Consider the following 14,556-nt stretch of genomic DNA (forward strand, 5'->3'; position numbering starts at 1 on the left):
AAAGATTAATTTGTTGAGCCCTGCACAGTGAAGGCAGCAGAGAAATAACAGCAGTGGGATACAGCAATGTATGACTGCAAATGCTTATTTTGTAAGCTGCAAATGGAATGGCACTAATACTACCCATTACAAATGCAGGGTGTGAATTCCCTTTTATTACAATATTATTAATTTTTTTTTAAATCTTTTTTTCATGGTGCTGTGGTCAGATCTAGAGTTCCATAAGTGGAGGTCAATGGACTACAGTAGAATCTCAGAGTTACTAACTCCTCAGGAATGGAGGTTGTTTGTAATTCTGAAATGTTCATAACTCTGAACAAAACATTATGGTTGTTCTTCCAAAAGTTTACAACTGAACATTGACTTCATACAGCTTTGAAATTTTAGTATGCAGAAGAAAAATGCTGCTTTCCCTTAATTTTTTTAGTAGTTTACATTTAACACAGTACTGTACTGTATTTGCTTTTTTGTTTGTTTGTTTTGGATCTCTGCTTCTACCTGATTGTGTACTTCCAGTTCCAAATGAGGTATGTGGTGGACTGGTCAGTTCATAACTCTGCTGTTCGTAACTCTGAGGCTCCACTGTACTATATATTTGAATATTTCCTTTTTGTTTTTTATACATGTAGTATTTTTGCTCCCATTATCTCAAAAAGTAATAAGGGAAAGCTCCATTCATGCCAAAAGGCGTATGAATGGCATAAATATAGATGAGAGAGATGTATGTGGAAAAACGTTTTTCTTCATTGACTTTTATTAATTGAAGTTAAATATTTCACAGGTAAAAAGACTGGAGCTTTAAAACAAAATCTGTGGAGAAAGCTGTAATTTCATGTTCAGACAGAAAAAATTTATAGAAAGATAATAACTGTGGACAGAGGAATAGATACGAATATTAACATGTGGAATAACTGACATTGAAAAGGTGCCGTGTCAGTGATGGGAAGGGGAATAGTTCACAAAGTGCTGTTTAGGAAAAATATATATTTGTTGTATATAATGTTTATGTACTTAGTCACATTTTATATTTTGTCATTTTTTTTCACTTATGCTAGTCCATATTTAACAACTTGTGTGTGTCAAAATAGTTAAATAAAAGGTTTATGCTTTGTCCTACCCAATTCAAGCCCTATCTCTGCACTCTCCTGTGTCCGTTTCAGTAGAATTTCTCTTTCGATCACTTCCTTTCTGCCCACTCATCATCATCTCCTCCTCCCATCACTTACTTGTCTCTTGTAACCTCCCTTTGAGCTCTAATGCAGAACTTCTGTGCCCACTTTCCACCACTCTCCAACTTGTTGATGTGCCTCAGAATGCTTTGCTCCTGATTGTCACAGCAAAAGTGATGCTCTAAGTGAGTACCACCCCACCTGTGATTAAAAAAAGTAGCAAGGTATTTTGGGATGATACCAGCTTGCCTGTGGAAAACAGACCATGTAATTTTGAGATTGCAGGAGTAAAATGATAGGAGGGGAGACCGGAAAAGAGGTGAATGAAGAATGCTGGCAACTAAAGGGGAGTGGCTGAAACAGTAGAAAAAATGGTAATGATGTGGGGAGAAAATGACCCAAGTTTTCTGTCCATTGCTAAACTTCAAACTCATACGCAGTGTTTGAGTGGATAACGGAGATGCTAATGGGCCCTAACTACAATGTAACCATTTGGAATGCTCTCTCTTTTGAGAGGTGGAGGAGAAATCTTACTAAAAGTAACTAGTATACTGCAAATATTTTTTGTGAAGAAAAAGGTTTAGAGTTAAAAAAATAATGAGAGACTAAAACAACTCCATTCTAAATTCTTGTTTGTTCAGCAATAAAATAAGCAAAAAATTTGTCGTAGACCAGGATGCATTCCTAAATTTTAAGATGGCCCAAAAGAAATTGCAAAGTGTATGGCACAACATACAAATTCATTTGGCTGAACTCTTTCCTTTTTAGAAACAAACTGGTTTCCTAATCTCTACAGACTAAGAATGGTTTGTATGGCTATATGACAAATAACTCAGATAAACAAATTGATGATATAGCTGTGAGGGGAAAATGCTTCCAAGTAACTGTTGTCTAATCCTAAATTATATAGGAATATACATGCAGGTGGTACAATGAGTAGGAACATGGCCATTCTTGTGCTTTCATGCAGACATGAATGTGTACTGACATAATCAGGATATCCTTTCTAGAATGAACAGCATTTGTACAAACCCTGCGGTGTTTCATTGTATTTTGTTTCCTTATAATAATTAGAGATTTATTTCTTGTTTCTTCATCAACCACAAGGAGTGGAGGGGGGGAAGAACTCTTTGGGGACAATATATCTAATATAGGGATATAATGTTATGTGTTTCGTGTTTTAAATTGTACATTAAAAATTAAAGTCCAGGTTAACTGGTTACTTCAGTGATACACCGATCTCAGGGGTTCAGGAGCCAAATTGGCAACCAGCATTACCCAAAAGAACCACAGTAGTGTGAATTCATTGTTTAATTTACTATATATATATATATAGTATATCTATAAATTATTCTCACAGCAAAATAACTGACCAAGTATTCTACAATTGATTAATAAAATAGTAAAAGCATCCTGACTGGTTAATAACTTAGATTGTGTGATTTAATTATTAACCAATGTTTTAATAACATGTGCTGCAAAGAGCTGCAGGAGATACAGTAAAGAGCCACTTGTGGCTCGCGAGCCTCAGTCTGAGTATCACTGATTTACTGCTTGAATTCTCATACAGATTACATTTAATAATCATAGAATCATAGAAGATTAGGGTTGGAAGAGAAGGAGGTCATCTAGTCCAACTCCCTGCTGAAAGCAGGACCCTCACCAACTAAATCATCCCAGCCAGGGCTTTGTCAAGCCGGGCCTTAAAAACCTCTAAGGATGGAGATTCCACCACCGCCCTAGGTAACCCATTCCAGTACTTCACCACCCTCCTAGTGAAATAATGTTTCCTAATATCCAACCTAGGCCTCCCGCACTGCAACTTGACACCATTGCTCCTTGTTCTGTCATCTGCCACCACTGAGAACAGCCAAGCTCCATCCTCTTTGGAACTCCCCTTTCAGGTAGTTGAAGGCTGCTATCAAATCCCCCCTCACTCTTCTCTTTTGCAGACTAAACAAGCCCAGTTCCATCAGCCTCTCCTCATAAGTCATGTGCCCCAGCCCCCTGATCATTTTCGTTGCCCTCCGTTGGACTCTCCAATTTGTCCACATCCTTTCTGTAGTGGGGAGCCCAAAACTAGACGCAATACTCCAGATGTGGCCTCACCAGTGTCGAATAGAGGGGAATAATCACTTCCCTCGATCTGCTGGCAATGCTCCTAGTAATGCAGCCCAATATGCTGTTAGCCTTCTTGGCAACAGCGGCACACTGCTGACTCATACTCCATCTCATCCACTGTAATCCCCAGGTCCTTTTCTGCAGAACTGCTGCTTAGCCAGTCGGTCCCTAGCCTATAGATTCTGCATGGGATTCTTCATCCTAAGAGCTGGACTGTGCACTTGTCCTTATTGAACCTCATTAGATTTCTTTTGGCCCAATCCTCCAATTTGTCCAGGTCACTCTGGAAACTATCCCTACCCTCCAGCATATCTACCTCCCCCCCCCCCCCCTTAGTGTCATTTGCGAACTTGCTGAGGATGCAATCCATCCCATCATCCAGATAAGCATAATCCAGATAAGCGTAATAATGCTTATATCAGAAGAATATTTCAGTTAAACCTAATTTATTTACTGATTGAATGAATTGTTCTTTTCCAGACTCCCAGCCAAATCAGTGCTTAGCAGAATGAATGTGTCCCTACTTGTTGGGCTTGTGGCTAAAGTCAAGTGTAAAAGAGTCTCTTCATAAACCACCAGACCTATAAACCATCCTGAAAAGGGTTTGGATTTGCCAATCTAAATGTGGAGAGGGATAGCTCAGTGGTTTGAGCATTGGCCCGCTAAACCCAGGGTTGTGAGTTCAATTCTTGAGGGAGCCATTTAGGGTTTTGGGGCAAAAATCTGTCTAGGGATTGGTCCTGCTTTGAGCCGGGGGTTGGACTAGACAACCCTGAGGTCCCTTCCAACCCTCATATTCTGTGTGCCCACATTTCTGCAATCTCTGACAGGTTAAGTCAGAAGCTGAAATAATTTTGAGTATTTTGGGTGTTATCATCTTCAGTTCCCTGTATCTGATCTTCACTTCTTTTAGTGAAAGTCATCCCACAAATTACAAGCAAAATCCAATCTATACACAAAATAAATACTGTTTATAGAACCTGTTTAAGGTTGTACAGTTAAGCCTTCACAAGCTAGGGAATTCCAGGGTTAAGGTTGCACTGGCAATTTATCTCTTTGTGTGTAATGTATTATAATACAGTTTTAATTACATTATCATATACTAATTTTTCCACAGGACACTGTCTCATTCAGTGCACAGGATGGATGGTGCTCACTGAATGAGTAGTTATTAATTATTTCTCTTTAGCCAAAATGTGACTTCAGGCCTTATTTACTGCTCACCATCCAAACCCTGCACTAAATACAGAATTATTAATTTCCTCATGGGCTTTTCTGTGGCACTTGTTACCATAGTATCTGAGCACTTCACAAATATGAATGAATTTATGTTCACAACACCAGTAGGTCTTATAATGGAGGAGTTATAATAGCCATTTTACAGCTGGGGAACTGATGCACAGAGAGATTAAGGCCAAAATTGTCAAAACTATCTACCATATTGTCTCTCCCCCCCGCTCCCTCCTCAGAGGTCATTAGCTGGGTTTGGACCTGTAGATCCCTAGCACACTAATGGAATAATGGATGGTTGTACGAGGCTGTTATCTCATTGTGGACCAGCCACCAGAGGCTGATGGGACACATTTTGCTAGTAGGATTCACAGCTCTTTGCTGACACCAAAGAAAAGTTGAGAGTCAGGAATCCTGGGTTCCATTTCAGGTTTTGGAGGGGAAATGTGCTTAAGTGGTTACCCTTCTTTCCCTGTCCCTTAGCATGCACCTACCTGTTTCCCCTCCTATGCCACACCAACTGCCTGTCTTTGTCTCCCCTCCCCCCAGCCTATCTCTGTACCCCTCTGCACCTATCCCCACCAGAATTCAAATCCTGTCACCTCAGGCATAGACTGTGTCTTCCCCAGCACCTGTCCCTGTCTCTCTGCAGCCCCATGTCCCTCTCCCTCTCCCTGAAGATACAATGCTTTGTTAGTGACAAGCAGCAAACCCCTCCAGGTGCTGTTATCAATCAGCACAGCAGCATGTGGATCCCCACACCCAGCTAAATTGCATGAATGCTCCCGGAGCCACTCACAAATCACTCAGAGAAAGGCACCAGCTAATTCCCTCTAGTTCCCCAGCCTTATACCACAGAACTGTACTGTCTTGCCCTGGTCAGAAGCCCAACCAGTGTAAGTTTATTACCCAGTCCGCTCCACCCTCAATGTGGAGAGATCATGCCCTCGCCTTTGTAACCTGAGTTGAGATTTCCCAAGCACTTCAAGCAAAATAATTACCACAGAAAATAAAAGATAAGCACACAATCTAAATCTTAAATCTTATTACACTAGGCAATATTTAAATTGAGCAATTTTCTTACCCCATTGGATGTTACAGTTCTTAATACACAGGTCTCAATACAACCAGTCTCCTCAGTTGAAGTCTTCGTCTTCTCAGCATTCTTGTTGCTTCCAGCATAGGTGGGGGAGGAGAAAGGCAAAAGCATGATGCCACTCTCCCCTTTTTTATATTCTTAGTTCATGTGCCTAGAAGACACTTGCCCAGACATGTCCTGGTGAGTTTTGCTGAGTCACTGGATTGAGCAGTCCTTGTTGTGGTCTTGTGCAACTGCCATTGAATTGTAAATCCCTTGATTACAACTCCCCTGCTGATTAATGGTTGGTTAACACCCTCCTGGACTGGGATCACCACCCTTGTAGTAGAGACTCTCAAACTGACAACATATTTCAGTAACAACCATACAGCAAAATATCATAACTTCATACATGTTAATGATATACATATTTGAACAGAACAGTAGGTTTCAGCAGACCATAACCTTTCATATAATATCATACATGGCATGCTTTGTATGAAATATCACAACGATATATGAATGATGAATATGGGAGTTACAGGGTGCTCTTTTGAGGGACATTGTGTTACAGGTGGCCTCCCTGCTTTTGGTTTCTGTGTCTCATACAACAGCAACCCCCTGCTGCAAGGACGAGCAATTTCAGGGAAAGTCCTGCTTAGCTCCTCTAGCATGTTAGTGTGGAGAATTTAGCTCCAAACCTGTAACTGTTCTACCACTACTTCTTCTTTCGTATGGCAAGAGAGGTGATTAACAATGTTCAGATAACCAAGTCCAGATTAGTGAGCTGATTGGTAGCTTCGGGAGTGGCTTGATGTAAATCTGGGATGCCACTGGCAAATGATCAAAGCGGGCACTGATTTACAATGTGGTCCATAGTTTTGGTTGTGTCCACAGTCACCCTTTGTGTTGCTGTCATCTCTTACACCTTTGGAAGATGAGAGACATCTGCCATGCAATGTTCTAAAATATTCAGTGCAGACCATTGTTTCTGGGGTAGGCTCGAAGTTTTTTTTCAGAGTTGGCAATTTAGTGTGTGTTTTGGACATTAGCATTATCCTAGAAAACTTTCCAAAGTGCCTCAGAATTGCATGAGGATGCTTTAGGAACTTTAGCACAATCCCAGAAAGGCTTGCAAGATTTCAATCATGTCTTTGGAAGGTTCTGGAGGTCCTCATGAATTGTCTACTGAGCACGTGAAAGTTGCATTTTTTTTATTATACGTAGCACACATTTCCTCCATGCATACATCCCTATGTTAAGAATAGGGCTGTCGATTAATCGCAGTTAACTCATGCGATTAACTCAAAAAAATCATGATTAAAAAAATTAATTGAGATTAATCACAGTTTTAATCGCACTGTTAAACAATAGAATACCAATTGAAATTTATTAAATATTTTTGGAGGTTTTTCTACATTTTCAAATGTATTGATTTCAATTACAACACAGAACACAAGTGTACAGTGCTCACTTCATATTATTATTTTTGATTATGAATATTTGCACTGTAAAATGATAAACAAAAGACAATATATTTAAATGCACCTCATACAAGTACTGTAGTGCAATCTCTTTATTGTGAAAGTGTAACTTACAAATTTAGATTTTTTTTGGTTACATAATTGCACTCAAAAACAAAACAAGGTAAAACTTTAAAACCTACAAGCCTACTCAGTCCTACTTCTTGTTCAGTCAATCATTAAAGCTAACATTGTTTACATTTACAGGAGATAATGCTGCCTGCTTCTTGTTTACAATGTCACCTGAAAGCGAAAACAGGCATTTTCATGACACTTTTGTAGCCGGCATTCCAAGGTATTTACATGCCAGATATGCTAAACATTCATATGCCTCTTCATGTTCGACCACCATTCCAGAGGACATGCTTCCATGCTGATGATGCTTGTTTAAAAAAAAAATGTGTTAATTAAATTTGTGACTGAATTCTTGCAGGAGAGTTGTATGTCTCCTGCTCCGTGGTCTGACCTGCATTCTGCCATATATTTTGTATTACGGTAGTCTCAGATAGTGACCCAGTGTATGTTGTTTGATTTAAGAACACTTTTACTACAGTTCGATAAAACACAAAGAAGGTTCAAATATCAGATTTCTAAAGATAGCTACAGCACTTGACCCAAGGTTTAAGAATCTGAAGTGCCTTCCAAAATCTGAGAGGGAGGAGGTGTGGAGCATGCTTTCAGAAGTCTTAGAAGAGCAACACTCCAATGCAGAAACTACAGAACCCGAACCATCAAAAAAGAAAATCAACCTGGTGGCATCTGACTCAGATGATGAAAATGAACATGCATCAGTCTGCACTGCTTTGGATCGTTATCGAGCAGAACTAGTCATCAGCATGGACGCATATCCTCTGGAATAGACATATGAAGCATGAAGGGACATATGAATCTTTAGCACATCTGGCACATAAATATCTTGTGACGCCGGCTACAACAGTGTCATGCGAACACCTGTTCTCCCTTTCAGATGACATTGTAAACAAGAAGCAGGCAGCATTATCTCCTGTAAATGTAAACGATTGGCTAAACAAGAAGTAGGAATGAGTGGGCTTATAGGCTTTAAAGTTTTACATTGTTTTATTTTGGAATGCAGTTATTTTGTACATAATTCTACATTTGTAAGTTCAACTTTCATGATAAAGAGATTGCACTACAGTACTTGTATTAGGTGAATTGAAAAATACTATTTCTTTTGTTTACAGTGCAAATATTTGTAATACAAAATAAATAAAAACTGAGCACTGTAAACTTTGTATTTTGTGTTGTAATTGAAGTCAATATATTTGAAAATGTAGAAAACATCCACAATATTTAAATAAATGGTATGCTATTATTGTTTAACAGCACGATTAATCATGATTAATTTTTTTAATCGCTTGACAGCCCTAGTTAAGAATGTTTTAAGGTTGTAAAGTCTAGCACTCAAAAGTTCGGAAATGCCAGAATTCAACAAAATTAGGGTGGATTTTTATGGTGACAGCAAAATGCACATCCCTGATATCAAGCAGACTCCCACCTTGCCAAGTTTCAAGTCCCTATTCCAAAGCCTGGAGGCCCTAGAGCTTCTCAATTAAATGGTAATAAGGTTTTTTTTTTAACAAGGGTAGAACAACATAATCTTCCCTAACTTTGCTCTGAGAAATAGCAGAACCGTTTTAACTGAAATTTTCAAAACATAATTTAGTCTGAGTCAGACACCTTTCATGAAAATTTCAGCCTGGATGGTTAAAGTTTGGCAAAGTATAAGGTCTGTTATTAGTTGCTTGTAAATGGACAATGTTAGATAGTCTTTCTTAGAGGTCTTTCTGCCAGCTCTCCCTATAAAGGATGTTGTTATTAGCTCTATCTATAATAAATTATAGTATCCACTAAAATGTGGTATACAGAATGTCATTTTATACTTTTAATATTCGAAATGTATTTATGCTTCTGAAATGTCCATTCCATGCCTCTACTACAAAAGCAAATCTAATGTGAGCCATTTCAGACAACCACAAAACAAATGAGATGTGGAATTTTCAGTCATATCTTGCTAACAACGTGTACATCCTGATGGTAAGAAGCCCTGAGGTGACCATATCTATTTATAGTACTTACAGAATAGAAAACTTTATGTGGTTTGGGAAAAATTGGCTCACCATAGCATAGACAATGAAGATACTTTGTAACACCACAATTTGTTCTGAATGCTTCAGTGTTACTTTTGTGTAGTTTTGCTTAAGTTATTTATTCTTAACTGTCTTGAAGAACAAGAAGGCATGGATACTAAATTTATGTGGGGACAAAGCCTAGTATTTCCTTCAAAGCTGGCTTTTGACATCACAGGTACAAAGGGCAAGAATAATATGTTTCCCCCCACACTTTGGATGTGTTTCTCCCTACTACTATTACCAACAACCATAATCAGGAAAAGAGCCAGCACAAAAGTCTCGTGGAGTGAGCAGAACTTTTAATTGTTTGTAAATAAAATTACATATAGCTCACACACCCTCCATGCACACATTCCTATGTTAAGAATGTTTTAAGGTAAAGTGTAGCACTCAAAAGTTAGGAAATGCCAGAATTCAAGTTGCTTGTGCAACCTTAATATGCTCCTTTATGATTATGTAATATGACAGTCTTTAATTACATTAATTACTTTTTTCCTCCATAGGACCCTTCCATCCTGTCCCTCTGCACCTAGTCGTATGCATTTGAGTTTGACTGTTTCCTTTTCCTCCATGCTGCCTAGGCATCAGTCTCCCTGGCCTGAGTTCTGCTCAGCCTCTTGTTGGAGCATGTGAATTGTGGCTGGCACAGAACTCTGTGTGTGTAGATCAGGATCAGTACAGATGGAATGTTCAGGGAATTTTTCTGCCAGCCACAACAAACTTCTGAGATATGTAAATTTATAATTTCAGAGGCTTATAACTCAGCCAAATTTGGGTGAAATTTCAGAGACAGAAAAAGGGCATAGGGTGAGAGAACCCAGCTTCCTCCACCCACACACATCCCCTCTTCCAAATGGTAAGTTTCTGCCCCAAAGCATGGAGGTGCTATAGCTTCTCAGCAAAACAGTTGTAAGAATTTTTTAACATGGGCAAAGCAATGCATTTCCCCCCTAGCCTCCATCTTGGAAACAGATGAGCCATTTTTGCTGAACTTTCCCAAAAAATTCATCATGAGGCAGATACCCAGCATGAAAATTTCAGCTCAAACAGTTATTTTGCCAAAGATGACAGAGCCTTATAATGGAAAACGTTAGGCAACCTTACCTATAGGTATTTCTGTCAGCTCCACTTACAGTGTGTGTGGGTGTGTAGATCAAATGTTCAAAGCTGTCCGCTAAGTTTGGGTGCCCAATTTGTGACATCAATTGGAGGTCTATGGGTGCTCAGTACTTTAAAAATCAAGCCTTAGGTGACTCAAGTTGTGCATCCAGAAATTGAGGTGCCCAAAACTGGATGCTCATGAAAATGTAGGCATTATGAAATTTGAATGTTACAAGTTTTTTTCAAAAGTAATTGCATTTATTTCTTATCACGTCTGTTCTTGTTTTGTGTTATTTCTTAACAGATGACTCAGAGGTGATACCTGTAGAAGTGTTTCAAGTTTTTTCCTACAAGATGTGTTCCACATATCCAGCAAACTGGGTCACTTTTGATGATGAACCCCTCTTTCAATCTCCTCAAAAATCAGTGGAAAATCGTAATACCTGTAAAGCAAATAGTCTTAATCTCAATCTTGCTAATATGCATGAATCTTCCAGTAGGTCATCTTCTACAAGCAGCACTCCACTTTCTTCTCCTATAGCTGACTTTTACTTAAATCCTGGACCTCCTAGTAACTCTCCACTTTCTACACCTACCAAAAAGTATTCAGGAAGTCCCTGTACCCCCAAATCAGGAATTCACATTCTTTATCCTATTCCTGAATTGTCATCAAACATTAACCTTCACCCACCACCTGGGACTTGTTCTTCCTTAGCTTTTCAGAAACTGAGCACTGCAGCTAACGATAATCCACCTAAGATTTTATTCTCTAAACAAGCAACCCCAGGTGAAATAAATCCTACTTACCAAGAAAGCTGCAATAAATTAGAAGATCAGTTGGAATTGGAACGCTTCCAATATTTTCAGAATGACTGTGCTTTTTCAACTCTATTTGGGAAAGAGGGGTGTTCAACTAGCATGTCTCCCTGTAATGTTGACACACAAAGAAAGGATAAAAAGCTTTGCAGAGGTATTTGCCATCCTAAAGAAAAAGACACTTGCCATGATCAGAAAAGTCTCAATCAGAATTCCTTCAGTTATGTCTGTGAAAGGCTTGAACATTTACAAACTGATACTTTGGAAAGCCTGTCTGCCTCCAGCATACATGCATGGCATAATCTCTCTTCTTTCATTCCACACAGTCTCTTCAGGAGCCAAAAAAAAGATGGTTGGCCTATCATGCTAAGAATTCCTGAGAAGAAGAATATGATGTCATCTCGGCAGTGGGGTCCTATTTATCTTAAAGTCCTACCTGGGGGCATTTTACAAATGTACTATGAGAAGGGCCTTGAAAAACCTTTCAAAGAATTCCAGCTCCAACCATACTGTAAACTGTCAGAACCCAAGCTAGAGAACTGTAGTGTTTCAGGAAAAATCCATACTGTGAAGATTGAATATGTGTCTTATACAGAGAAAAGAAAATTCCACCCCAAAGCAGAAGTGGTCCATGAACCGGAGGTGGAGCAGATGCTAAAGTTAGGAACCACGGATTACAATGACTTCACTGACTTCCTTGCAACAGTTGAGGAAGAGTTAATGAAGCTTCCAGCCATCTGTAAGCAAAAGAGAAATTATGAGGAACAAGAAATTATACTAGAAATAGTGGATACGTTTTGGGGGAAAATCACTAAAACAGAAGGAAAACTCGTAGAAAGTACTGTCATCACACACATTTATTGTATGTGTTTTGTGAATGGCAATACTGAATGCTTTTTTACTTTAAACGATCTAGAGCTTCAGAAAAGAGATGAATGTTATTTTGACAAGGACCTGGAGAAGAAATGGATTGATATTCTTGACTACCATTTCCATAAGTGTGTCAAAACACATGAGTTTGAGCAATCTAGAATTATTAAGTTTATACCCCTGGATGCCTGTAGATTAGAACTGATGCGTTTCAAGACACTGTATAATGGGCAAGACCTTCCATTTTCTTTAAAGGCTGCAGTAGTTGTTCAAGGAGCATACATTGAACTTCAGGCTTTTATAAACATGTCTTCTACTTCTCTGATTCCAGCACGTTTGCATTCCATGAAATACTGTGAAAATGTCATGATACGCTTTCCAGTTCCTGCACAGTGGATCAAAGCACTTTGGACAATGAATCTCCAAAGACAGAAGTCCCTAAAAGCAAAAATGAACAGAAAAACATGCCTTGGTTCTTTACATGAAGTTGAATCTGATCCTGTAATTCAGGTCTCAATTGGAACAGCAAAATATGAAAGTGCCTATAGGGCTGTAGTGTGGAAGATAGACAGACTTCCGGATAAAAACTCAAGTAAATATATCAAAATAGTATTTTTTGGGTACAGCTCTTCTACTGGAGGAGCCTGACTCTTCTCTCACGCTGATCTTATACTTGTATAACTTCACTGACTTCAGGGGAAATGCTCCTAATTTACACCAGTGTAAGGGCCCAGTCCCAGTGCAACTCCCATTGTCTTCAGTGGGAGATGGACTGGGCCTTTTAATGAAAGAAGAATTTGACCTTAAATGCTTTTTCTAATGGGCAATTTCATCTTGATGGCGGTAGCTTCTTCAATACTGTACTACAGTAGTGCCTAGAGCCCCTAACTGAGACCAGGGCTCCATTGTTCTAAGCACTCTTGTAAACCCATAATAAAAAATGGTTCCTGCCCATGAATATCATACAATTTAAAGAGACAAGACAGACAAAGATGGGATGGGAATCAAAAACAGACTAGCGTCACTGAGCTGGTCAGTGGCAGAGCTGGGACTAGAACCCAGGAGTCTTAAGCTTATAGCATCTTCATGCCAAGAGATAGTGTCAGTGTAGTTAGAAGGTGCTGTGGTCAATCTCCCATGGAGTCCAGAGGTCTATTGAGTTTCAATATTCTGAGTTTGTATTCAGAGAAAAATATCAACAGTGACACCATAGTGCCTTGGTTATATTCCTTCTCTGTGGTGGTGATACATTAAATAAATGCCCACTGCAAAAAAAAAAAAAAAAAAAGGCAACTAAGCTTTTATTTAGGGCTGTCAAGCAATTAAAAAAATTATTTGCGATTAATCATGCGATTAAAAAAATTAAGACTGATTAATTGTGCTGTTAATAATATTAATATCTTGGATGTTTTCCACATTTTCTAATATATTGATTTCAATTACAACACAGAATACAAAGTGTACCGTGCTTGCTTTATATTTATTTTTTATTACAAATATTTGCACTGTAAAAATAAAAGAAACAGTATTTTTCAGTTTACTTAATACAAGTACTGTAGTGCAAACTCTATCATGAAAGCTGAACTTACAAATGTTTTTATGTATAAAAAATAACTGGATTCCAAAATAAAACAATGTAAAACTTTAAAGCCTACAGGTCCACTCATTCCTATTTCTTGTTCAGCCAGTTGCTCAAACAGATTTATTTACATTTGCAGGAGATAATGCTGCCCGCTTCTTGTTCACAATGTCACCAGACAGTGAGAACAGGCATTCGCATGGTACTGTGGTAGCCAGCATTGCAAGATATTTACGTGTCAGATGCGCTAAAGATTCGTATGTCCCTTCATGCTTCAACCACCATTCCAGAGGACATGCGTCCATGTTGATGATGGGTTCTGCTCGATAACAGTCCAAAGCAGTGCAGACCAATGCATGTTCATTTTCATCATCTGAGTCAGATGTCACCAGCAGAAGGTTGATTTTCTTTTTTGGTGATTCGGGTTCTATAGTCTCCGCATCGGAGTGTTGCGCTTTTAAGGCTTCTGAAAGAATGCTTCACACCCCGTCCCTCTCAGATTTTGGAAGGCACTTCAGATTCTTAAATCTTGGGTTGCGTGCTGTAGCTATCTTTAGAAATCTCACATTGGTACCTTCTTCGTGTCTTGTGAAATCTGCAGTGAAAGTGTTCTTAAAACGAACAACATGCTGGGTCATCATCCGAGACTGCTATAACATGGAAATATATGGCAGAATAAGGGTAAATCACAGAGCAGGAGACATACAATTCTCCCCCAAGGAGTTCAGTCACAAATTTAATTAACATATTATTTCTTTAACGAGCATCGTCAGCATGGAAGCCTGTCCTCTGGAATGGTGGCCGAAGCATGAAGGGGCATATGAATGTTTAGCATATCTGGCATGTAAATACCTTGCAATGCTGGCCATGTGAATGGCTGTTCTCACTTTCAGGAGACATTGTAAATAAGAAACTGGCA

The 14,556-nt window shown here is 39.0% G+C and overlaps 1 protein-coding gene across 3 annotated transcripts in view; it reads left to right on the forward strand.

Annotated features, from left to right (window-relative positions):
• The window catches only part of STON1 (stonin 1), a 63,615-nt gene that overhangs the window by 35,501 nt on the left and 13,558 nt on the right, over positions 1–14,556 (forward strand). Inside the window, exons 2-3 of one of the 3 annotated variants that reach the window (XM_054022574.1) lie at positions 10,677–11,927; positions 12,390–12,650. In XM_054022574.1, coding sequence (XP_053878549.1) covers positions 10,727–11,927; positions 12,390–12,650 — 1,462 coding nt within the window. In that variant the 5' untranslated portion in view covers positions 10,677–10,726. Of the gene's footprint in view, positions 1–10,676; positions 12,651–14,556 lie in introns of all 3 variants that reach the window. The other 2 variants (XM_054022575.1, XM_054022573.1) reach the window with 2 other exon arrangements.

Source organism: Malaclemys terrapin, chromosome 3 (genome assembly GCF_027887155.1).
Source record: "Malaclemys terrapin pileata isolate rMalTer1 chromosome 3, rMalTer1.hap1, whole genome shotgun sequence".
Taxonomy (NCBI): domain Eukaryota; kingdom Metazoa; phylum Chordata; order Testudines; family Emydidae; genus Malaclemys; species Malaclemys terrapin.